Consider the following 26318-nt stretch of genomic DNA (forward strand, 5'->3'; position numbering starts at 1 on the left):
CTTAGGAGAGTGAGGAAGTCCAGTGGTTTGAAACTGCAGGACCTTAGTCCCCTCTGAGCACACTCCCACAGCTTTCTAACCCCTGCTCCTCAAATGTGTACCTGAGACAGATTAAAATAATTTGATGCAACTTACTTATGAAAGGATCATGTGGTCTCTACCCCCAAAATTGTGTTTTATTTTGGACTTATAGTAACAACAGCAAGATCTATAGCTTATTGACTGTTTACTATGGGCTAATCACCTTTCAAATGATTTTGCATGTATTTCTCATATTGAATCTTCACTGCAATCCTGTGAAATAGGTAATAGGATTATTTTCACTTCACACTTGAGGAAATTAATTTACAGAGAAGTAAACTGCCTAGGTTAACACAATAAGTACCTTAGTCATAATTAGAACCCAGGCTGTCTGGCAAAAGAGCCTATGATCTTAACCACCATTTCTGTGCCCAAAGCTGTACACTGTACTAAAATACTGGTGCATAGGACAGGAAGATGGACATTTTAATGGTACAGCTATAAAATGGAAAAAAAAAAAACAGGACTCTTATCACCAGGAATTTTAATGTTTATGAATTGCTTTGATCTTATTAAAATATTTTCAAATATAATTTCTAAAATAAAACAATAGTCCCATTGAGAAAATAATCTGAAAATTATATAGACTACTATAGAAAGAAATAGTTTAGATTTTATTTAAACCCAAATAATTTAAATCATTATTCAGTCAGATAATTCTTCCATAGAGGAATATTACTACTAATTTTAAAATTATATATATAATATACATACATACATATAAATTTCAAAATTTAATACACGTTTATTTATATGTCAGATGATGTGGCTTTACATTTATAAAGGGCATCTAGTACACTTTAGGCAATGATTTACTTTTATGTTTTCAGATTTAAGTCTAGGTTTTAGCTTTTATCAAGTTAATTCCCACAGAAACATTGATAATTTTTATTAGATGGTGTAAGATTAAGCATCTCTCATCAGTTACACTTCTTTCTTTTTCAGTCCACGAACAAAAGATGATCTCAGAGCATATTTTATACTTTTACAGGTAAGAAAGCAAGAACTCAGTTGAAATTGTATAATTCATATTTCAATCTGAACACGTGTAAGTAAAAAGACATCCACTACTAAGTATTATTTTGAGCAGCGTTTCTGATACTTTTTAGATTATAATTACTTTTAATCAGAGAATTGAAGCTATAACAAACAGTGGGAAGCTAAATGATCTCCAGAATTAATATTTTAATTTTGCTCTTGCCTTCCTGCTGTTGAATTCTGGAACAAAGAGAATAGAAGCACTTCTTCCCCCTCGAGTCAACTTCCTTTCTTGTAACTAGTTTTTTAAGGGGGCTTCAAAACTCTTTTTTGTTTCCCAATTAGTAGGTTTCTAACTTTTCAATAAATATTTAAGCTAGAATTCTAATGGAAAAATCAAAGTGGTTGTTTATGTTTGCTAAAGCAAAGATGATGAACTTTTTCCTCTCAAGAGATACAGATTCATTAATATAAATAAATAAATAAGGTCCAAACAAATGAAAAGTAATTTTAACTTTTATAATTTTTTGAGAAGTATGGTATTCCCATAGCTAGCATACTATATTTGTATTATTCTTCACAGTTTACCAAAGATGGTTGTATAGATTATTATCTCATTTAAAGATAAGAAAAATTATGTTAAATAAGATATAATGTTTAATTTAATATTATGTCCAATAAAAAATATGGAAGATATGGGTAGAAGGAGGAGGAGAGAGGAAAAAAGAAAAAGAAGAAAAAGTAGGGGGAAATAGGGGGAAACAGATAAAAGGCAGTTGAGAGAGGTAAGGAGAGGAAGGAGAGGTAAAAAGGTAAGAAGAGAAAGACAAAACTGGAAAAAAAAACAATAAAGGAAATATATGTGAAGATAGTAAAAGCTAGAAAGTGACAACATGAAGCTCAGATTTTTAGGAGAGTGTATTTGATCCTCAGTAAACTACGCATAAGAGCTATCACTTAAATGAGATTATCGGCTGGGGTCACTCCCTCATTTTGAACCATCCTGGTCAGGATGGTTTTGAAAAACGTGGTGCTCTTTTCTTTTTTACAATTTCAGTTTATTGTTCAGTAATACTTATTTTTACCATCAAGTTCTGAAATGTACGTTGTGAGTTTTAGATTTTGGAAATGTAACTAGAGTTTGTGCTTGGTTTACAGGCTCTCCTTTAACATTTAAAAGTTCTCAGGAGCTGTTAGGTGATTCCTTTCACATTGCATAAGTTTCATTACCAGCTTTTATTTTTCTAGCATTCTCTGTCCCTCCCCTTTTTTTTAAATCAAGAGAGAACCAGGTTTTTGCTTAATTGGAAAGGAGTGATTCCCTCCATTTATACTAGGCAGTGAGCTAGGTGCTTTGTGTTATAGTTTTTTTTAATACTCAAAACAGTTTCCAAGATAGATATTATCATTCCCATTTTCTAGATGAAGAAGTTGAGCATCAAAGTTTAAGGAACATTCTTAAGGGCATATAGTAGTAAGTGGTAGAATTAGCCCTCAGACCTAAATCTTTCTTAATTCAAAGCCCCTGGACCATTGTGGAAATCCAAGTCTCTGCTAATTAAATAATGAAACAAATAGATTCTTATTTTAAAGGATTTCACCTAGTATTTCATAATCTCAAATTTAGTTTTCTGAATTTGCCACTTAGCTCATTAAGCTTAGTGTCTTTCCTTTTACATGTTAACACAATTTTAACACAATTATCTTCAATATCTTTTTCAGAATCCTCAATTTAATAACACATCTACGTATGTCATCTATGCCCACTTGCTACGACAGACAGCCAGCTTAGTGGAAGCTGACCATCATTTCCTAGCTCACTGGTTTAAAAAGTAAATTACTCTATGATATTAAGAACTTTTAATTTTATAATGACGTTAAATGTTTTCAGGTCTTTAGAAATGACACAGTGCTTCAGAAGCCAATTACAAGTGTTTTATTTAGTACTACATAAAGGATACATTAAAGATCTGTTTTGTGTGTAAGTAACCATTTTGCTTGTACCAGATGTTGTTGAGATTTCTGTCCACTGCTTTTGTATTTTATACAGCACATTCCTATCGTTGAACATATTAGCCATCAATTTATAAAAGTACAGTATTTTTTTCACAGTACTGTACTTACATTAACAATTACTTTTCCCCATGACTAATACAAGCTAAAGAAGCTAAATCGTCCCAAAATTAATTTTAAATACAATCATTTCTCATTATTAGCAATAGTTACGTTCTGTAAAGCTACTGTGAGTACTGAATTGGTGAATAGTGAACCATTATTCCCACTCAGAAGGGTTAGATTCCTACAAGCCTTTGCTCACAACATTTCCATCAGCATATCAGTACATAGCCTTACTTTATCTGTGTTTCATTTTAAAGACACCTTATTTGATAAAATCATTATTTTATTAACATTCAACTCACAGCCAACAAAAGGTGAAGAATCTGCCTGCAATGCAGGAGACCCAGATTCAATCCCTGGGTTGGGAAGATCCCCTCTAGAAGAGAATGGCAACCCACTCCAGTGTTCTTGCCTGGAAAATTCCATGGACCAAGGAGCCTGGCAGGCTACAGTCCATGGGGTCACAAAAAGAGTCAGACACAACTGAGCAGCTAACACACCGCCAACAGCATCATAACTCATGTCTAAGCAAAGTTTATTGGACACAAGTACCTTCTCCGTAAGGCACATCACATCCTTCTTAGGAACACTAGTCAGAACTTTAGAACTAGCACTAGAGTTAGGGGCAAAATCACAAATGAAAAGCATAAGAATTTGAAAACCGTGACCTGAGTAGATTGCATAAAGAATACTTATTTGCAGTATGAGAGCTAAAACAAGGAGGCAGAGCATCACCTTATTCATCCTCAGCATAAGCAACTTCCGTTTTTGGTCACTCTTTGCACTGCTATGAAATGACCACAAAAGCGCCACAATCATTTACTTGGGGTTTAGAATTAAATAGTAGGAAATGGGTGAATTTGCAAATACAGAGTCTATGAATGAGGAGTGACTGAATACTAAAAGCCTTAAAAGTGAAATGCTTAATGCTAACTTTATAGTAATCTTGGTGTTTATTTCTTATTTAATTAAGAAATGATATTTGAGGTAAAATTTTGCATCTTTTCAAATTTGGGGCAATTAAAGAAATAGAATTTGGGGGAATAGTCTATAAAGTTTTATGCATAAAGGATGAACTTTGATCTCTAACAAATATATTGCCAAAATAGAAAATGTGAATTTTGATTGGAATTATTTCAAAATCTTTACCAGATTATCCCAGAAGAGGTTCAAACCATTGGTAGAGAGATTGCTGCAGTTTATTTCTTTACGCCTGTTTCCTGCAAAACCTGAAGAATTTCCACCTATATCAAAGTGTTCGTGGTGGATCCCATCAGCATCTAAAGTATTGGCTTTACTTAGTAGGTTTTATTATTCAATCATCTTTACTTTTCTTTTATTAAATATAAGGATATTTCCATAAGGATCTCAAAATACTATAGAGGCATGACATACATCTTCAATCATTCCTTTGAGGAGGAGAGTTGTAGTAAAGTATTTTCTGTTTTGCTAATGGATTTCACAATTAATGTGTAAGCGTGAGAAAGCTTTATGCATTTTATGGAGCAGAATTCTGTTTTATGGCTGCCAACCGCACATGGCCTCCTAAGTAGCGGTTCCTAAGAATACACGAACTTATATCCACTCCTGAGTGTGCCATTCGCTAACTCCCTTTACTATGCCATTATAATCCTCACCATTCAGGTTCTCTTTTAAAGCAAGTAATTATCGGCTGCATTTTGACCTTAGTTTTAAAGCTACCTTCTTCATTCAGCACTACAATTGCTGAAAAGAGGAATTTCTAGATAGAGGCTTTCCGGTGGGCATTAAAATATTCTTCCTACTAGAGTGAATCATGTATGTATTGGGAAAGATCATTATGTTAGAATTTATCTTTACAGATACTGCGAACAATTTGGTTCACCCTCCCCTTATTCCTTATACTGATTTCTATAATTCTACATTGGATCACATTGACCTCATGGAAGAATACCACACCTGGCAGAGCTTTGGAAACTCTCACAGGTATGATCAAAAGTTCATTTGAGTATTCACCTGAATAAAATACTATTCAAAATAATGACTGGCTTTTAAGTTTGTGTAAGTAAATTTACGTGTACACATACCTTAACATATAAACTTTTAAGTGTATTTTAGATATCCAGCCTTGAAATCATTATATCATTATATTTCCTAAAGCATCATCTTTTTCTATTTCATCTGAATTTATGTTTTATGTTAATATATTGATTTTTGTTTGGTTAGTAACATCTTTTTAAGAAGGGGAAAGTTCTTAGTATGCAGTTTCTTATAAATTTTCTTATTCTGTGTGCCGTCACCCAACACGGAGGTCAACAAACGTTTTCTGGAAAGTACAGGATTATAAATGTGTCTGGCTCTTTGGGCTATGCAGTCTCTGGTCTACCATTATAGCACAGAACAGCCTTAGAAAATATGTAACTGAAAGGGTGTGTCTGTGTTCCAGAGCTTTACTCACAAGCCTAGGTTGTAGGCCATGTTGGTCCCATGGACCATGGTATGCTGGTGTCTGATCTCACACAGTGATCACACATGTGTGCACATACACACGTGAATTCACTCCTTTTCTCCCTTTTCCTGTAGATGAAGTGTTTGTTCTTTATACCTAGCATTAAAAGAATGGATGGGACAGAGAGAGGGCATCACCAGAAACGGTTTGTACATTAGTGTAATAGATTTTCAAAACACTTGGCCAAATTCTTCATGACCCTGCACCTTATAGTCACAGTTTGGATTAAACCAGCAAGACTATCCCAGACATAATTTATTCCTAGACTCTGAGATGTCCTACAAAATGCATTATTCTAAGAGAGACTGAGAGAGATGATATGGATATAAGTAACCCCAAACCCCAGAATGGGTTCAAGCTTCCAGGGACCCTTTCCACCAGAATTGACCTAAAACATAGACTAGAATTGGAGAAGGCAATGGCACCCCACTCCAGTACTCTTGCCTGGAAAATCCCATGGATGGAGGAGCTTAGAAGGCTGCAGTCCGTGGGGTCACTGAGGGTCGGATACGACTGAGCGACTTCACTTTCACTTTCCACTTTCATGCATTGGAGAAGGAAATGGCAACCCACTCCAGTGTTCTTGCCTGGAGAATCCCAGGGACGGGGGAGCCTAGCGGGCTGCCGTCTCTGGGGTCACACAGAGTTGGACACGACTGAAGTGACTTAGTAGTAGTAGTAGTATAGAATAGAATCCTGGATATATTTCATTCCACACCTGAACTGAGTAAGAATTCCATTTCTGGGGGGCTGTGGCCAGTCTGATGGATTTTTTTCTTGACAGAGCTTATTCTACAAAGATATTTTTTGTCCCACTGTAATGTATTTGTAATGTTTTAGACAAATCTACAATACAATGCCAAGAGTTACTGTGCATATTTCAGTGACATCTTTTAATGCAAAGCTCCTCTAAACACTGTACGGTAACATTGGTATACCAAGAATGAGTTATAGAGGTTTGATCCTATGATCCCTTCAGCCCTTGGGACCTAGAAGGGAATCAGAGCCCCAGGGCAAGTCACTGCCTGGCCAAGGGTAGCCTCTTGTGTTTATCTCAGTATGTCATACACATAGTATCATTTGTCTATGTGCTGTGACTAGAGAAGGGCTAAGAACACTATTTTAAAGTATGCAGTTAGACCAGCATTATCCTACTAAGTTCATTGCACTTCTTTTTGTTTCCAAATTTTTAGTTAGCACTTTGTGATTCAAAATTATTACACATTAATATTGAACAATTTTCTTACTGCTTTCTAACAGTTTCATTCCAAGAGGAAAACCATTTCATTTTCAGGTCATTCCAGGGCTGTCTCCTTTTTCCTCCTAATGCCTGCATCACAGTGTGACCAGTGGTCGCACACGTGCTGATCAACTGTCCTTGGATGTGTTCCAACTACGGCTGATGGATTCATTACAGCCACTTCTGTGGGCGTCTAGCTCCCGAAGGGTCATTGCTGCCTTACTAGTTCTCTCTGAATGCATTTTATCTGTGTGCTTTATGGCTCCTTTATATAACAGAGTGAGCTCTGACCCAGGAAAGAAGTTGTTTTCATAACTTTTGATCATGTGTGTTTACAAATACATACCATTTCATATTACTGCATCATTAAATAACAGTGCTAAAGCAACACTTTTTCTTTTCTTTTATTACTCTTAAATGTGTTACTTTTCCTACCATAGTTCTTGCTAGATTTCCTCATTTCTGATGTATAAGCATTTCTGATGCATATGCATACTCACAGAGTAATGCATTCTTATATTAATTTCTGCACATGATTTTCTGTCCTAATCCTTCATCAGCACTCCTGCCTCCTGTTTCTGATGTTGGCCATGTTTTGCCCAGGTAATGATGTACAAGTGGCTGCATAAACTGAGATTATTTGTATAAACAGTGTAAGCTGTCAGCACATATTTCAGAACATTGGATGTAGCTTCCTCTAGGGAATAAAGCCACTGCACATCAGATAATGATGTATAGGTCACAAGGCTGTGGGATTCAAAGAAATTATGCACATAAAATCATTTTGTGAATGGTAAAACACAGTACGAAAGTAATGATTTAATATTGTTGGAAGCGGTACCTTAGATTCCCTTAGTATAATTTTGCTAAAAATACACCATTTTGCTTTTTCTGTTTTCACTTGTTGAGCAGGTTTTCCTTCTGTCAGTACCCATTCGTTATTTCTATAGCCGCAAAAAAAATCATTATTCAAAGAGACTCAGAACAACAGATGATAAGCATCGCAAGGGTAAGCCAGCTATGAAAACATTTATGCTGACTATAATCAATATATAGTAAATAATTTAACAAATAAGTCAAATGTCATGTGAATTGTTCTAGCATAATCAGGAAATGTCAAAAGTAAAATTCATATCATACTCCCTCAAAAAATACTTAAACCTATTCATGATACAGGGAAAAAAATGCTCCTCATCAACTTCTCATTGTTTTATAAATATAGTAGGAAGGTTAAATGCCTCTCCCAGATCCAAAGTAGTGGGAACTTGGACATCATTTTGTAGACACCATCCTCCAGGGTCACTGGCAAGGCATTGGTGAGAAAGAACTACAGGGAGGACAAGAGAAGGGGTGTCCTTAAGAGCAAACCACTCAAACCACCAACACGTTTTCTAGATTTTATGGAAGTCAAATAGAAACAGCTGAAAAATTAGAAAATGTAACCAAAAGTGTAGTCTTAGAAAACTGGGAAATATGTCCATAGATGGTGAGAGGTGTTTTATTGATTCTTAGGGGACCAAAATGCCTGCAGGCCCATTGAAATGGGTAGCAGTCAGGCCAGCTTTAGGTAGGATGAAGTTCATCTCTGGGCCTGTCCTGTCCACTGCCTACTATGATTTCTGCATAGCACAGTAAAGTTATAGATGAAGTACATAATTACTTTGATTGTGCTTTTTAAAGAAACAATTAGAGCTCTAGACTATACATTTTTATACTCAAAAGTTTTTGAGTTGCTGCTTTTGCGACACGATTACTTCCAACTTTAAAACTTAGAGAGGTTGGCTATAGTCTTCTTAAAATAGACCCCAAGAGAGACCTGTAGAGTAAAAGGAATGATTTCTGTATCTTGTTCAAGGATATAAAAAGAATTCTAAGGCATAAATTATAATACTTCAAATACTGTAGAAGTAAGAATTGTTGATTCTTCAGTAATTTACCAGAAGGTGAGTATTGCTTGCTATCACAGAGCAGGACAAAAGATTTGAGTGACTAGTGACATCCCAGAGTCAGTTTACCCTGACTATTGGAGTATTAGAAGAAATGATATCGCTTCTGGGAACCAAAGGAGTGACATAGCCATATTACCCTGCTGAAAAGTAGGTTTCAACAGGCATATTTAGCACCAGAATTATTAATCCTGGTTAGATATTGGCTCAAAGATTAGTCTATATAGTCATTTTGATGATTAGCATTTATGCCACTTCATGTGCCTTTTTAGTTGTTTTTTTTTTAAGCCTTGGGCTATGATTTTTTTCTATTTATAAGAAAAAAATCTAAAGAGCTAGAAGCTTAAGTTCCTCTGAGCAGTTTTCTGCTGTGCCACTCACACTTAAGATTTTAAATATCTTCTTTTAAATTTCCTTCCAATTAAAAGGAGAGTGGCAGCTGTAGAGTGTATCCTGGGCTGTCTTCCTCAGAGCATGGGCACAAATGAGTAGCAATTGAAGAGTCCAGTGGTGTTCTCAGTTATGGGTATTTCCCAGCATTTTAGCTTGTAAACTGCCATACCATTTGGAATTAATGACCGGTGACTATTTTGACACAGGATAACATTATAGATGGTTAATATAAGCAAGAACTTATATAGTATAATTTAAAGTTGTCAAAGTGATTTCCCAGATTAAAAATAACTTCCTCATCAGTCTGTGTCTAAAATTCTACCACTGTTGGGTTATTTCTTTCATCTGAAGCACTTTGGATGCAGTATGAATTTCTGATGGGAGGAGCAGCCACTAAGCTTTGCCTTCCGTTAGCATCCTAGTTTAAATTGGTGTGTTGGATACTTCTAGTGTGACGGCTTCCCAGGAGCTCGACTGGGAACAGAAGATAAGAAAGGGTTGGAAAAACAGGTCCGTGACACTGCATACTATGCTAGGAATATAGATCTGTTTGAGCACAGAAGACAGGACCCAGAGAAGAGGAAAGAAAAAAAAAAAAAAAAACTACTGCAAGCCTTTAGAATCGAATACTTGGAGAGATGAATAAGGGCTCTGAATTAGTGTATTATTATAGTAGTCTACAAAATCATGAGAGTAGCCTTACTATATAGATTTGGGATATTAAAATTTTACCTACTAAAGCAAATTGCTGCATGTATTTAAAACGTTGGAATGTTTATCTTTAAGCTGTGCAATAATTCATTTTCTTTACTACCAAAGAGGATGAGGTAGTCTGAAAAAGAGTTTAGATAAATATATTATACATATAAAAGCATGTAGACTTTATATGATAAATGACATTCATCTGTTTCTTATATTTTTGTAAAACATCCCCTTATTTCCAACGCTCAGGCATAAATATTGTTAACATTGTAGGGAATTTGCTTTTGATAGTCTTTACCTATATTATCTTTAAAAGGCATCAGAGTTGAAACAATATTGTGTATACAATTTTGTTTCCTCGCTTTTTTTAGTTGTACATTCCTTAAACATTTTCCATGTTATTTACATAATTTTATGACCATCATTTTTGATAACTGTGTTATAATTCCACTAGAGATTCATACTTTGTATATTTCTAAAGTTTTGCTCTCATAGATGGTGCTGTGATGAATGTCACCGTATAAAATATTTCCTCTGTTTAGTATTGGGACAAAGGATGTGAACATTGTTGATGGTTTCTGAAATATGTTGAAAATTACTTTCTAAAAGTAGATTTGAGAGTAAATCCAGTATCTTAAAAAGCATAAGCCAAGCTAATCATCAGAAGTATGTACCTTGTTCCCAATGTTCCCACCTTGTTTGTGTCTATTAAACAGAAAACTTTGCTGTGTAAGAGGTGAGGCATATAGAAGCAGTAAGCGACATTCTTTTACTGTAGAAGTTGAATTATTTGGGGGTCCTCCATTTTATATCCCCTTCTGTTATCAATGTCCCAAAGTGAAATAATAAGGCATTTTCATAAAACATTTGCATAATTGAGTTTATGAAATTGTTTATGTGAGAGATGGTAAAGAGAACAATATAAGTTGTTTTTACCTGTGTTTAAATGTGTTAAATGAGATTATAGTTCAAGTAAAAATGAAAATGTTTGCTTTCTTTCTCAATCAGCAAAGTCTGGTGGATAAAGTATCTCGAAGACAGAGACCTGATATGAATATGTTATTTCTAAATATGAAAGTAAGGCGGACACATCTGGTGAGCGACTCTCTTGATGAGGTATAGATTATTTATTCCAGAATAGTATTGATTGATTAAAGCTTTAAATAATTCGATAATGTGGCTTATTACTAAAGTCTTAGTAAGCCTTCTTTATTTCTGTATGCCAGTGGTGTGCTTCCTTTTATTTTGATTCAATGGTTAAAAACAGTTCTGTATTCACAGTTAAGCCTTATGTTCATTTTTTTTAATGTTTTTTAGTGGTTTGTTGTTAAATATTCAGGAAAGGATTTTCATATAGAACACTTATATGAGTAATTCATATTTCTGAATATATAATGTAGATTCTAGACCACCTTTGTTGACTGGTTGGGTGCCTAACAAGTCATTTTAATTCCTCCAGGCCTCAGATTACTCATCTGTAAAATTAGAAGTCTTATCTACAAGGATATTTTGGGTATATTTAGGGTCAAACATATTGATACTTTGATTGTATATACATGTATTATTAAGCTTCAAGCATGTACAGTTCTTCAGCCAGATTTTCATGTGACTATTACAATATTTGATTTAGTTATGTGATTTTTTTAAACTTTAGCGTTAAAGGCAAGTTTAAATGAATTAGTTTGTATTGTATAAATTAAAATCTTGGAGTCAGTATGATGCCAGTAGGCAGTAACCTTGAGCAAGGTACCTGACTTTCCTAATTCTGTTGCTTGATCCATACAACAAACAGTACAATAGGGTTGGGCAGATTTATTGGATGGATGGATGGATGAAGTTTCGTGACATTGTAAATATGATGATACATTTCCCAGAATTTAAAAGGCTAATTTCCTTTTTACTGCCTTCTGTTCTCCTCTATCTTACAATTTCCTCAAACAGTTAACTCGGAAAAGAGCAGATCTGAAAAAGAAGTTGAAAGTTACATTTGTAGGGGAAGCTGGTTTGGATATGGGTGGCTTGACTAAAGAATGGTTCCTTCTCCTCATTCGCCAGATTTTTCATCCAGATTATGGTGAGTAGTTAATTTCAATGAAAGTGTTTTCTTCCTGATCGTTAGATGTAAGTAGTCACTCAATTTTAATCTATGATTTTACAGATTTTTTGTCAATCATAAATGTTGAATAATTTTTTAAAGACTGTTAGTTGCATTTTTTAAATTGACCAAATTGATGATTATAATACTTATTATCTTACTGGGAATCCTACACGAAATGTATTAGCATAGAAGCATTCACATGTTTTCTGACTAAGCCAAATATGTAAACATTTGTCATTGAAATAAAAAGAACATTAAAATTTTTAAGATCAGAGCTATAGTTTGCTCTTCACTAATATTCAAAGTCTCTTTCATAAAATAATGAGCCATTTTAATAAATAGGAAGCATTAAATAAACCTTTGAACTTTAATTTGGTTTCATTTGATTTAGAGAAAACACCTATATAATCCTGAGTATTGTTAAGCGTTTTCTTCAAAAGAGTTTTAAGTGTTTTTTTTATTCTTTATTTTTATTAACTTTGTATATATGTTTATATAATATTTCTCTGGTAATGGGAAATAGAGATGACAGTGATGAAGTCTCCAGATAATCCTCAGAATTAATTTTGATAACTTATAAAGTATAAAACTATAGTTTCTATAAATCAACTGATTAGTTTCTGTCTTTTTACCATTTCAACCCTTGGTTCAGTATACCAGTGAAGAATAAAAGGCTCTTGCACACTCTGGACCCATATTTGATATATTTTAACATGAAAATTGTTCTGTAACATAACTATTGCTGAACTGTTTTGCTTCTAATAGATAAGATATCATGTGCATGTTTACCATTCTGATTTTTTATATCAATCATATTGATGAAATTATGCTTCTATTTTCCAGGCATGTTTACGTATCATAAGGATTCATACTGCCATTGGTTTAGCAGCTTTAAATGTGATAACTATTCTGAATTCCGATTGGTTGGAATTGTATCCTTTGAACTTTCCACTAGGAGGTGCTAGTAGATTAGAGATTTTTAAGAATTTTATCTGCATTTTGGAAAACTGTTCTCATTATTTTATTCAGATTAAAGATTCTTATTAAATTTACTAGTAGATTTTTCAGTAGTCTTTATTATTTTGTAATATCACAGCTATATAGTTATCAGCAGATTTAGTTAACTGGAAGGAGTGACTGAACTGTTAACATATTTCTCTGGAAACCTTATCTCAAGTAGCATTTGCTATTTCATTTACAACCTAAATTATCAGAAATTTAAGACATTTTTTAAAGTCACAGTACCTTTCCTTTTCATAATGAACTATTCTGGTAGTTCTTTCACTTTGTGCTTACTTCACTCAGTTTTCTAAATTGAAATTATGAAGATTAAATCTAATGTGGCCTCAAATCCTGAGACGGTCATAAGAATTAAAAATTGAATGGAATGGGAACATTTGAAGCATACGGCATTATTTTATAGTGTTTTTTAAAATGATATAAATTCCTACACCATCCTCTGATTCTTTCAGGTTTGTTGGAGAGCGTGTTCCTGCTTTGGGTGGGAGATTGGACAGGATACCTTCTGCATTCATTTTTAAATTCTGAAAAATATAAGTATCTGTGGAAGAAAGAGAAGAATAAATAAATGAGCAAACCCTAGGGATACATAGGTTAAAAAAAGAAAAAATATCTACTTTAAGAAGCTTATCATCTAGATGGACAGATGACCACCCGTGCAGGTAGTTTGTTCTCAGAGTCAAATGACCATTTGGCATTAAGTGCTGAAGAATTCTGAGAAGGAAACAATTCATTGTAGTCCTCCCAGAGAAGGTAGAGTTTTTAAATGGAACCAATATATTTTATTAAACCAGGACTGGAGAGAGTGGGACCCGGCCTAGGAGAATGGCTGGGAAAGAGTCCACACTGCTGGCTGTCACAGAGCTGTGTGTAGGTCCACTTAATGGGAGCAGGGGGCTCTCTGAGAGCTATAGATGGTGCTGGCAAAAAAGATTCAGTTCAGTTCAGTCGCTCACTCATGTCCGACCCTTTGCGACCCCATGGACTGTAGCACGCCAGGCCTCCCTGTCCATCACCAACTCCCGGAGTTTACTCAAACTCATGTCCGTTGAGTCAGTGGTGCCATCCAGCCACCTCATCCTCTGTCGTCCCCTTCTCCTCCTGCCTTCAGTCTTTCCCAGTATCAGGGTCTTTTCCAACGAGTCAGTTCTTTGCATCAGCTAGCCAAAGTATTGGAGTTTCAGCTTCAGTATTAATCCTTCCAGTGAATATTCAGGCAAAAAAGATTGAGAGCCATCTGATGGAGGGCTTTGAGTATCATCTGACTTTGTGGTATTTGTTGGAATACATCCCGAAGAACGTACATGGAAATCAAGAGACTGCATGGAAGACAAAGGAGTAGGGAAAACCACAGGCTGTGATAGTAAACTTAATCTGAAATTTGATTGTGTGTTGTATCTAAAGGTCCAAAGTGCCAAGCCCACAGCAAGGAACGTGTAACAACTCCTACGGTCATATTTTCATTCTGTTATTTACAGTAGTCATTTGTTGCATGTTTTAACTTCATTGAAGGCCTGCGTTATTAACGCTTCTCCCTACACTAGGAGTCATTTGAATTTCCTGATAAGTATCTTTGTCATACTTTACATTCTTATCATGGCTTAGGTTTGGCTTATTTTGACTTCCTAGTGTTTGTAATAACGTATTAGCTCTTACACTACATTTTTAGAGTAGTATATGTGATATTGTGAACTTGCTTACTGGATTTTTTTTTTTTTTTTTGGCAATAGGCATTAGTTTCTATTCAGTCATTGCCCAAAAGAGCATATTAAATGTATTTAGATGTTGTATATTACAAGTTGAATAGTTATATCTAAAATTAACTTAAAACCACCACTAGCTCATTATTATGTGTATTGATCTCACACACAAACTATAGAAAGGTTGCTGCCCTGAAAAGCAGGATATTGTATATGAAAAATGTGTGATGACGGTGGACTGTGGTCACATAAGTGGGTGAAAAATCTGCCAAAGGTGAAGAGAACAAAACATTTAGAAGTAATAGGTGTGGTGATTGCTGCTGCTGCTAAGTCGCTTCAGTCATGTCCGACTCTATGCGACCCCATAGACAGCAGCCCACCAGGCTCCCCCATCCCTGGGATTCTCCAGGCAAGAACACTGGAGTGGGTTGCCATTTCCTTCTCCAATGCATGAAATTGAAGTCGCTCAGTCGTGTCCGACTCTTCGCGACCCCATGGACTGCAGCCCACCAGGCTCTTCAGTCCATGGGACTTTCCAGGCAAGAGTACTGGAGTGGGGTGCCATGTGTGGTGATTAAGAAAATATAATTGGCTCCATACATAATTCTAGTTTTAAAATTTCAGAGGGGCTGCTAAGGTGGCTCAGTGGTAAAAGAATCTGCCTGCCAATGCAGGAGACATGGGTTTGATCCCTGGGTTGGTTCTATCCCCTGGAGAAGGAAATGGCAACCCACTCCAATATTCTTGCCTGGGAAATCCCATAGACAGAGGAAGCCTGGTGGGCTACAGTGCATGAGGTTGTAAAGAGGTGGACATAACTGAGCACACACACACAAAAGCATTCACTAAAATTTCAGAACCAAAGATTTATTGGGCTATCAGTTCTCACAGTATTGTATTTCTAATACAGTTATTTTTAAATATTAAGGCCTTGGCGTTTACAAGAAATATTATAATGAAACCTATAGTAATAATTATAAAATGTTTTGAAGATCACCCAAAGAGCCATAATCTAATAGTTTTTTAGAAGCAGAATTACCAGAAAGGCATTGGAACTAAGGATGGGGCAATATAATGTAGTGTGGGGGTTTCAAACTCCACCCCATTTGCACCACATGGCGTCTCCAGCAGAATTCCCACACTCCTACCCCTGCTTCAAGCAGAGCAGCTTTAGTGTGAGAGGCAGTGTGCTCCTCCTGCATGAAGGTGCCCTAGAGCAGAGCCTGCGAACCTACTTTCTTATCTGTTAAAAACCTTCCTTCAGGATTATAATTTTTTTTAATTGTAAAGAAAAATGCTTAGGACTGACCACTACAGTAAATGGTCATAAATGGTAACTACAGTAGTATGGTGCTTGCTTCTGTTATTGCTATTATCATAGTTATAGGAGTATATTAGAGCTTATTTTCAATATCTTTCCTCTAGAACACACTGCTCGATCTCTGTTGGTATGGTTACCTGTAAAATAACAGAACTGTTCCTTAGATGATTATTAGCCTTTTTCTGCCCTAGCAAATTAAAATATTGGCTATTTTCTAATCTTTTAAATTGTTTTTAATGATTTGTCCAGACCATATGTTTAGATTTCAAGTCAGTAAAAGTAATGACTTCCTTAAGAACTTGTTGTTATAATCTTTGACAGTTGAAATGTCATAAAATTTGCTCTAAAACCCCTCGTTTATCAAATGGATGAAGTTACATTCTACTGTATAACTGATAAAAAAAATATATAGTTGGGCAAAGTTTATAAATATAACATCTGTAGCTTTTTAACTTAACACTTTGAGTAAACTCCAAGTAATAAGTCTTTCAGGTATTACTGTGGGAGATTGTGTCTTATCAGTAGTGTGTGTGTGTGTGTGTGTACAGACGTCTGTGTGTGTGTTTCCATATGCCTGTTCAATACAGCTCTCTCTGCGTAGACTGTATTTAGCCAGAATGGTCACCAAAATCAATGGCATGTTCTGCAGCGAGTTCTGAATAAGTTGCTGCTAATAAAATCACCACCATCTTTGTTCAAATTTAGAAGTTTTCTTATATGTTAAATACTTTATAGAAATGTGTGAACTTGCTATTGTGATCTTAGATATGCAATTTTCTAGGGAAATCATTAAATACTATTACCTGAACCTCTCCTTTTTACATGATTTTTGGTAATCAGGGAATTATATTATGTAAAATAAAGGGAAAATAAAGGAAAGAGTTAGTATGTGGGATTAATTACAAAATCAGTGTTAGATCTGAAAGAAGTATGCAAGAAATAGATACATAATTCAAAACTCATTTGTTGTCATGGATTTTATGTTAATGCTTAACATTTAGTATGCATAGCTTATGGGACTAGCTGTTTATAACAGCATTACTCTGGATATTCGTTTCCCCCCCTGCTGCTATAAGAAATTATTGAGCCCTCCCATCGTTCCTAGTGATCAAAATACGCCTGTAGGCATCTGCAGTGTTACCACTGATGACTTGTGTCAAATTATGCCTGTAAGTATACACTTGTTTAGTATCTTAGCCCTTACTGCTGAATCATCTTTCTTCTACTACAGTCTCTCTCCTGATAACTGTTTTTATGTTTAGATATGGTTTCCCTCTACATTTGTAACCCATCTCCTCTTTTGTCTAATTTTCTCCTTCCCTGTAGAGATACATAACCCACTTTGCAGCACTTAGTTCTCCCAGCATAGTGGAACAAGCTTTGAGTGAGAGGCAGAGATTTGAATCTGGCCTCTACAACTTACTAGCTCTGTGAATTTGAATAAGCTGTTTATGTTTCTGAACTCTAGTTTCCTTATGTGAACAATGGAATAATAAAACTTACTTATTGGGAAGATTACATGAGATGATAAAGTACTCAGTATTCAATACTTGATTGCTTCTGTGGATTCTTATCAGTGTGTCACTATGCAATATCGTTAACAATGTCTGCAACAACACCCTTAATAAAATTAATGAATTTCACAGACCTGTCTCTGATATTCTGCTATTCAGAGACTAGATTTCCAATCATCAAATTTAATCCAGTGTTAAAATTTAGTAGAAGAATGGATAGTATGCTCATCATCCTGACAATCCCCTACAATAATAATACTTTTCCCAGGTGAATTTCGATAGCCATTGGTCAGCAGAGAATTCCCCTTATTATTAGTAAGTAGCCAAATGTGGACATCCTCTTTGTTCATTAAGGGCCTATTTAAATATTGTTGTGTTTTAGTTAATGGTCAGATCACTTTGGTGTAGGATTGGAACCTTCCTACCAAAGTTGAAAAACCTCTCCAGAACATGTGACCAATTAGAAAACCATTCTTCATGTGATATCAAACACATTTTTGAAAGTAAGTTTGGATTCTTTTGAAGAGCCTAAATCCATATTTTTACAAGACTCAGTAGTTGGAAAAGGTAATAGAGTAAATTCTACTTAAGAAAGATTTGCCCTTTATAGTCTTGTATTTTGGCCACATACTACCTATGACCCTGGACAATTTACTGAATTTGCCTATTTGTATAACAATGGGAGTTATTGTCACAACTATACACTCATATATACTGGTGTATAAAACATATTAATACTATATATACTAATGGCTGAACTAACTTCTCAATTTAGATTTCTATGATTTTCTTTTTGTCTTATATATGCAGTTTTTGTCAAATTTTTACCAACAAATTTCCTAATGTTATTACTGCTTTTTACCAATAAATTGTCTGATTTTAGAATTAAAGCTATTTGAACTTGAGTCATTCGGATCCAAGTTTTTAGTTAATAATAATGGATATTTTATGAATGACTATACCAATATGTTTTTTCATATTATGAGCTGAAGATGATACTGAGTTAATTTCATATTCCTATATTGCCTCTTTAATGATGAATCAAGATTGTGTATAAACTATGAGATCAGCTGAAAAAAACTGAGTGTCTGTGCAGGCATGAATGAAGATAGAAAGGAAGCCAGAAAACTACTGTGTTAGGATAGTAGAATGCAGGGAATTTTTTTTAATTTTTAAAATGGAATATCAATTTTTAATGGCATCTATTAAAATTAGCACCTAATTCCCATTTCATATATGGCAAAATATATCTAGAAAAACGTTTTAAGTGCTTTTTTTATTCAGTGCTTTGTTTACCATTTGTATCTGTACAATATGTATTTCAAGAAGAGTAAGCAGGCAAGCAAAGAGAAACCTATAGTGATACATTTCTTTTTTTTTTGATACATTTCTTAATTTAAACACAGTATTTATGAATAAGAATTTAAAAAAGAAAAACTCAGCAAATAAGCAAAATATTCAATGATGGAGCCTTCAGTATAGCGTTAATAGGCCAGTGCGTCTCCGTGACCATGTTAACGGAAATTCCATTGCTTTTGTAGAGAAGGGATCCATGACTCAAAGCATCAGAACTGTCCCATGGCAACAACAAATCTTCCCCACGCAGCCTTGTGAAAATTACCCTTAAGGGTTTCAGTTGAGAATGGAGAGGCTAAGTATAACCTTGAATCAGCAACTGTAGTAGCTTTTTTCTTTTCTGTTTGAGTCACTCTCCAATATGGTCTGTTAAATAATACCAGGGTATTCAAATAGTGTATAAAACCTATATCTTCATGCACTTTTAATTTTCTATTTATAAAAATCAGAAAAATGCTGAACTATGGGCTAACTAATAATATTTTTACATTTAAGGATCTTAACTATAGATAAAAAAATTAAAAATTGAGTTTTGAAAATACAAAGGCTGGGAATAAAAGTCCCTACAGTCGAATAACGCAGATCTGAGTATATACTTTATTACCTAATTGACTTTGTATTTTATCACTAAAAATTTGATCTTTAAAAGAATACTGTAAATTCTTTCAATTGGATTCATCTACTAGTTCCTTGAATTCTTTTAAAAAATTCAGATCTCCTAATTATAATTTTTAGCAGCCATAACTTTATTAGTAATTGAAACAAATGATAAGAATCATACTAAAACCTATGTCACCCTAGATTTGTTTTTAAATTTATTTTAGTGAAATGGAAAACTTAATATGTAAAGTGTGTAACATCATTCTAAACATGCTGTTCTTTATCTTTCTGCTAATATTTAAAATAAAACATTTTTATTTAATAACCAGAAATTTTAAAAAATACTGGCTTACTTTTTCTATTTATAAATCTCTGTTGAGGGGAAACATGAGTTACAATGTAGGGATACATTTCTTCCAGTGTTCTCAACTTTTTATGGGGAGGAGAGAGCCCTTAACTGAAATGTAAAAACCACTTAACACATATAAACTGTGTATTTTTATGTTTAAAAGGGGAATTATAAAATATTAACAGATTTTTTAAGACTATAAACTGAGAATGAGAAATACTACAAATTCATAAACAGAGATATTGCAGATAGCAGTGAATTATGATAGAAACTATACTCTTAGCTTATTGCATAAGAATAGATGCCAGAGTTATGCCTTTATGGGTGTAACTGGATATTTTCCTTCATGTGACCTTTCCAATAAATTTTTCCAAATCTTTTACATGGTAGAAATCATTAACCAGTATTTTTTACCCTGGAAAATATGTCCCAATATTATCTTTATTTCAAAATCTGAGTTTATCTCACATGTAAGTGAGCTATAGTAGATCTGGTTTACTGTTTGGGGTAGTACTGTTTGATTTAAAAACACATAACAGGTTTCTCTTTACAGGAGTTGGCCCATGGATTAAGTGAACTCCTGTCATATGAAGGCAATGTTGAAGAAGATTTCTATTCCACATTTCAGGTACCATTAAGGGCAAATAGCTTTCTGTTAACCAGGTATTTTACATATGAAAAATACCTTTTGTTACCATATACCCATCGTTAGAAAAGAGGAACAAGGATTGATCTGTACATACCACTCCCTATCTTAAAGGATCTTAACCCGATAAAAACAGTGAAAAAGTAAGTGTTAGTTGCTCAGTTGCATCCAACTCTTTTCGACCCCCATGGACTATAGCCTGCCAGTCTCCTCTGTCCATGGAATTCTCCAGGCAAGAATACTGGAGTGGGTTGCCATTCCTACTCTAGGGGATCTTCCTGACACAGGGATCAGACCCAAGTCACCTGTACTGCAGGCAGATTCCTCACCGTCTGAGCCACCAGGGAAGCCCAAAGACATTGAAGCAGACATGTATAAGTAAGCAATCAAAGAAAGCCAGCAAGGGTGAGGGTACTCTGCAAGGCACCTGGCCTATATCCTGGACGCAGTTACTTTCTCAGAGCTTTTCACCTTCTAAAAACAAGCCTCTTCTGTTGGTTCAGTACAAGGAGCAGAAGTTAATCGATCAGACAAAAATTCTCTCATTTCCACTCGCCTAAAAATAATCGGAAGGTGGAAATGATAGTAATCCACATAGTTCCAGAGGCCTGAGTGCTACCCAAAAGGTCACACAAATTTTTTTAAACGTGAGTAAAGTGTTTAGCTGTATTCAAGAGGGTTAAGACCTCACTTTTTTATTCCAAAATGCTTTCTGACACCATTCTTAATACAAATATCACAAGAGCCTAACCTTTCTGTATTTTGTAATTTAGAAAAGGGGGGAAAACTTTTCTTTTTAAATGTTACAAACCTGTTCAGTGAAGTCTGTTAACATATACCAATAAATGTGGTGTGTCGGTATCTCCCATCAGGTGTTTCAAGAAGAATTTGGAATAATTAAGTCCTATAATTTAAAGCCAGGTGGTGATAAAATTCCAGTTACCAATCAAAATAGGAAAGGTAAGTTAAAACACCATTTCTTAATTAAAGTGCATTAGTGTTTGCCATTTACTTTTATTATTTAACAGATGTAAAATTGCTTTTCAGAATATGTACAGCTTTATATTGACTTTCTTCTCAACAAATCCATCTATAAGCAGTTTGCTGCATTTTATTACGGATTTCATAGTGTGTGTGCTTCAAATGCCCTAATGGTGAGTTTAAAGCTTGATGCTTTCAGTTAGGGTTTGTAATACTATGATATTGACAAGTAATTCTTTAAAACATTTTAAATAAAAAAAAATTTTTTTTTAACTTTTAAATTAAAAAAATTTTTTTAGCTTTTAAATTTAAAAAAAAATTTGTTTTCTAGTTTTTAAAACAGAGCTAGAAATAAAAATAGTTCTCTCATTTCAGCCTTAATTCTCTAAAGGGAAAAAAGACCAGTCAACTCCATCCCCCCCCCCACCCCACCCATCATGCTATGTCTTAAACTATGTCTTCTAAGCTTTAAAAAATTTCCCCAAGCAGAGTGGATGAAGAGATCCCCAAGGGCTCCAGATCTTTAAAACTGAGGCGTAAAGCATGGGAAGTGGTTAACACATAAGCTCCAGGCAAAAGCTACAACTTCTCACTGTTTAAGGAACAGGTTTTTATAGCTGCTTCATTCCTCTTCAGGGGTCCCCCAGCAACGCTGAGTGGCCTTTTACCCACAGGAAGTAGTTTGTCTCCAGAGTCATGGTGGGCTCTGGTCGGTCTGACTTTTTCTTAGCCATGTGAGTATGGGTCAACTGCTGTTGAGAACACCGTATCAGAAATGTCATAAAAGTGTCTCTTCATCCCTGCTCCTCTGGGCACACTCCATCAAACCATCACCACTCAGTTTTATAAGGAGGGTTTGGAGTGAGGTGTCCATGTGAATTATTTTGCGTAGGAGAGAACTTGCTTTAGAGTGACGGTCTTTCAGTTTAGTTCAGTTCAGTCACTCAGTCGTGTCCAACTCATTGTGACCCCATGGACTGCAGCACACCAGGCCTCCCTGTCCATCACCAACTCCCAGAGTTTCCTCAAACTCATGTCCATTGAGTCAGTGATGCCATCCAAACATCTCATCCTCTGTTGTCCCCTTCTCCTCCCGGCTTCAGTCTTTTCCCAGCATGAGGGTATTTTCAAATGAGTCAGTTCTTTGCATCACATAGCCAAAGTTTTGGAGTTTCAGCTTCCATATCAGTCCTTCCAATGCATATTCAGGACTGATCTCCTTTAGAATGGACTGGTTGGATCTCCTTGCAGTCCAAGAGACTCTCAAGAGTCTTCTTCAACACCACAGTTCAAAAGCATCAGTTCTTCGGCACTCAGCTTTGTTTATAGTCCAACTCTCAGTATGTGATGGTCTTTATCACATGTTTATTGAAAGTACCTTTGAATATGGAGCACTTGTTGATTTCTAATTAAGTTTTGTCTCCGATGCACTGTATTTATAGGGGTGGAAGGAGGGGAAATAAGTAGTGTAGCAAGTCTTCATTTTTAAATTCTAATCTCTTTGGGTGGGAGACAAGCTATGTAGGAGACTAAGCTGCTTCTCAGACGCCACATTGTGCACAGGAGGCTTCATGGATGTTGGATCCAGGCATGTCAGTAGATACTAGAGTAGCTGAAAGAGTTTCAAGCTGGGTTTTGGGGAAGAGCTGTAATTTGGATTTATGCTAAGTCATCTGCTTGTTTTTCTAGCTAGTTGCTGTTATTTGCAAAAGGGGGATCTAAGAGACGGACAAAATGTATAAACTTTCAGAAGCAAACATATCTCAGTAGGAAAAATATAAATGGAGAATATTTTTCCTTATGAAATGGTTTGATTTACTCTAAGAAGGTCATGATTTTTGTTGCTTGATTCAGTGAAAACAGTTCCAGTTTCACTTTTTTTGATCATCACTTCTCATCATTTTTGATAAATAATTATTGGCAGCTGCTTCGCCCAGAAGAGGTTGAAATTCTGGTCTGTGGAAGTCCTGAACTGGATATGCACGCCCTCCAGAGAAGTACACAGTACGATGGTTACGCAAAAACTGACTTGACTATCCGGTGAGCTCTTTATGCTTCTGAGAGCGAGGCTGCGGAAGAGGGAATGAAAGAGAATGTGGTTGGTTTATTTGTGTAGCTTACAGTCTTTGAATCAAGTTAAGTCACCAGAAATCTTGTACAGCCCACACTGCCTTCTTTTATCCTTTGAAAGTAATGTGAGAATATTCAATATGAAGTCACTTAGCAGTCCCCTTGGGAGAAAGTGATAAAGGTAAGTTTCTACAGAAGTCCAGAGAGTTGACTTCTTTTAAAAAATAACTTTGGTCCTAGAATTGCAGGGATGCCATGCTTATAAAAAGCCTTTTAATAGCACTGTGTTGAAAAATACAGAAAATTATATAGAAGAAAAATGGCTTATGTACTCTCCGTTGTTGGACTATTTTTATAATGATGTTAGTCAAAAGTCTAATTTATATATAGAAGCCTGTCGTCCCTCCATTTCAGTTTGAGAGTAGTATGTACCTTTAAGGGAAGTTGTTTCCCTAGAGCTTACTTGATATTATTTTTTTCTCATCTGCAGGACTTCTGTCACTTTATATGCATTTTATATAAATTTCCTTTGGTGTTCTCTAGATACTTTTGGGATGTTGTGCTTGGATTTCCTCTTGATCTTCAAAAGAAGTTGTTACATTTTACTACAGGAAGTGACAGAGTTCCTGTAGGAGGAATGGCTGATTTAAACTTTAAAATCTCAAAGAATGAAACTTCTACTAACTGGTAAGTTGCCAGATTGTCATTCTTTTTTTTTTTAATCTATAGGTTTTGCTAATAATAGTATGCTTGGAATTAGAAGATTCTTTCAATATGAAGTTGTTTTCTTAGAAAAATCCTCGAAGTAAACGTGGCTTTGAAGTAAGATAGGCTATGGCTTAAGGTTCTTTATTAATTTTGAGACATACCAATACTAATTGATAATAATTCCTTTCCATCAGCTTTTTACTTTGCTAAGTCAATTACTTTATCATCACTTCCAGAATCTAGCTTGCTTTGCATGGTATTTAGATTGCCTGACCTTCATTTTTGCTTGAAAGTCTTTATTTAAGATGCCAGGTGAGTTTTTTTGGCTATTATTATAATTAGTTACAGAAGTCCTGTTGTACTGGAACACCTCTGCTGCTGCTGCTAAGTCGCTTCAGTCGTGTCCAACTCTGTGCGACCCCATAGATGGCAGCCCACCAGGCTCCCCTCGTCCCTGGGATTCTCCAGGCAAGAACACTGGAGTGGGTTGCCATTTCCTTCTCCAATGCATGAAAGTGAAAAGCGAAAGTGAAGTCACTGAGTCGTGTCCGACCCTCAGCGACCCCATACCTCTAGTGCTGGTCTTTGTTTTTTTTCCTTAATCTAGTGCTCTTTGCATATGAAAGTGATGCTGATGATGGCTTTAAATTATTTTCTAGAGTGTTGGTGGGGTAATGTTGATCTACTTATTTCTTTTCCCAATCTCATTGTAATTTCTAAAGCTAATTTGAGTAGACACTACTTTGATTATAAATATTTTTTTCTCCTGCCTTAAATATTCCCTGAGTTCTGTCAGTTCTTCCTTTCATCAATTAGAACTGAAATCTGTCCTTTCCTTTATCACTGCTGCCACCAACAGCTGTTCTGATTCTGTGCAGTTCCTATAAACTGAGGGAAAGGGTCTAAGAATTCTGCTGGAATCTTGGATCTAGATAAAAGTGTCATCGGGTAGAGGGTTGGGAGATCTAATCAGAAAGATTCAGAGGATGAAGGTTGCATGTACCTTGAGGGCAGCAACAGGAGAAGTGTGGGTATCAAGTGTCTCAGAAATGTTCTTATGATTTTTTGACAGTCAAGGCTAAAATAATAAGTTATTTTCCCTACTATTCTACTGGGCCTTTTCCACCCATTCGGATAGTTTGCCTTATGTGATGAGGCAATTGAGATTTGGAGACATGAAGCCACTTGAACAAGATCTCACAGCCAGAAAGTAAGGGAGATGGTATTCAGGTTGATTTGTCTGATTCTAAAAATAATGCTTCTAGAATGTAAGGGTTGTGAGAGCAGGGCCATTGTCTTGGTAAACCCAGCCACAGGGTGTGGAATGGTGCCTCATACACAGCGGGTGCTCAAGAAGTATTTGTTCAGTAAAGGAATGGATGAGTCGTCTCAGTCTAGTAAAATAGATTTGAGTATGTGTGTGCAGGTACTTTGAAAATTGCTTAGCAGTCATTCTGTGTTTTAAGATTTGGTATCTTTGAAGAAAATGTTTCCCCTAGGTTGCCTGTGGCCCACACCTGCTTCAATCAACTTTGCCTTCCCCCCTACAAGAGCAAAAAGGACCTGAAACAGAAATTGATCATTGGAATTTCAAATTCAGAAGGTTTTGGACTGGAGTAACCAAGAAGACTTGAAACACATTTATATGTAGCATTCACTTCCCTCTTATTGTGCCTTTAACCTTTTCATGTTTTCTGTCTCAAAATACCTTGAAAAAGCTCACTAACTTTAAAAGACTGACATTTTTTTAAAAAAATCAAATACGAAGTGTGTTCAGTAGAGGCATGGTTTTCTAAAAACACAGCACAGTTTGAGTGTGAAAAAGACCAGATGGCAGAGACAGGTGGGTCCAGTCCCTCTTTTTATAGCACTGTATCACCCTCCATAAGCAGTGTGTCACAGGTGTTCCACTGGGGAAGCATCATGCAGTAAAGAACGCGGCGATGACCGAGTGAGTGGAGCCCAGTGGCAAAGTGTGTGCTGCTCACACACAGTAGCAACATAGCTAC

The 26318-nt window shown here is 35.6% G+C and overlaps 1 protein-coding gene across 1 annotated transcript in view; it reads left to right on the plus strand.

Annotated features, from left to right (window-relative positions):
- Positions 1-25929, plus strand: part of HECTD2 (HECT domain E3 ubiquitin protein ligase 2) — a 70799-nt gene extending 44870 nt beyond the window's left edge. The window contains exons 7-21 of the mRNA XM_068961505.1: positions 1027-1072; positions 2782-2891; positions 4330-4478; positions 5019-5142; positions 7818-7914; positions 10955-11062; positions 11888-12020; positions 12888-12976; positions 17096-17254; positions 20458-20532; positions 21423-21510; positions 21598-21704; positions 23456-23571; positions 24145-24288; positions 25809-25929. Of these exons, the coding sequence (XP_068817606.1) occupies positions 1027-1072; positions 2782-2891; positions 4330-4478; positions 5019-5142; positions 7818-7914; positions 10955-11062; positions 11888-12020; positions 12888-12976; positions 17096-17254; positions 20458-20532; positions 21423-21510; positions 21598-21704; positions 23456-23571; positions 24145-24288; positions 25809-25929 (1666 nt within the window). The remainder of the gene's footprint in view (positions 1-1026; positions 1073-2781; positions 2892-4329; positions 4479-5018; positions 5143-7817; positions 7915-10954; positions 11063-11887; positions 12021-12887; positions 12977-17095; positions 17255-20457; positions 20533-21422; positions 21511-21597; positions 21705-23455; positions 23572-24144; positions 24289-25808) is intronic.
- The last annotated feature ends 389 nt before the right edge of the window (positions 25930-26318 follow it).

This window comes from Capricornis sumatraensis, chromosome 23 (assembly GCF_032405125.1).
Source record: "Capricornis sumatraensis isolate serow.1 chromosome 23, serow.2, whole genome shotgun sequence".
Classification (NCBI taxonomy): Eukaryota; Metazoa; Chordata; class Mammalia; order Artiodactyla; family Bovidae; genus Capricornis; species Capricornis sumatraensis.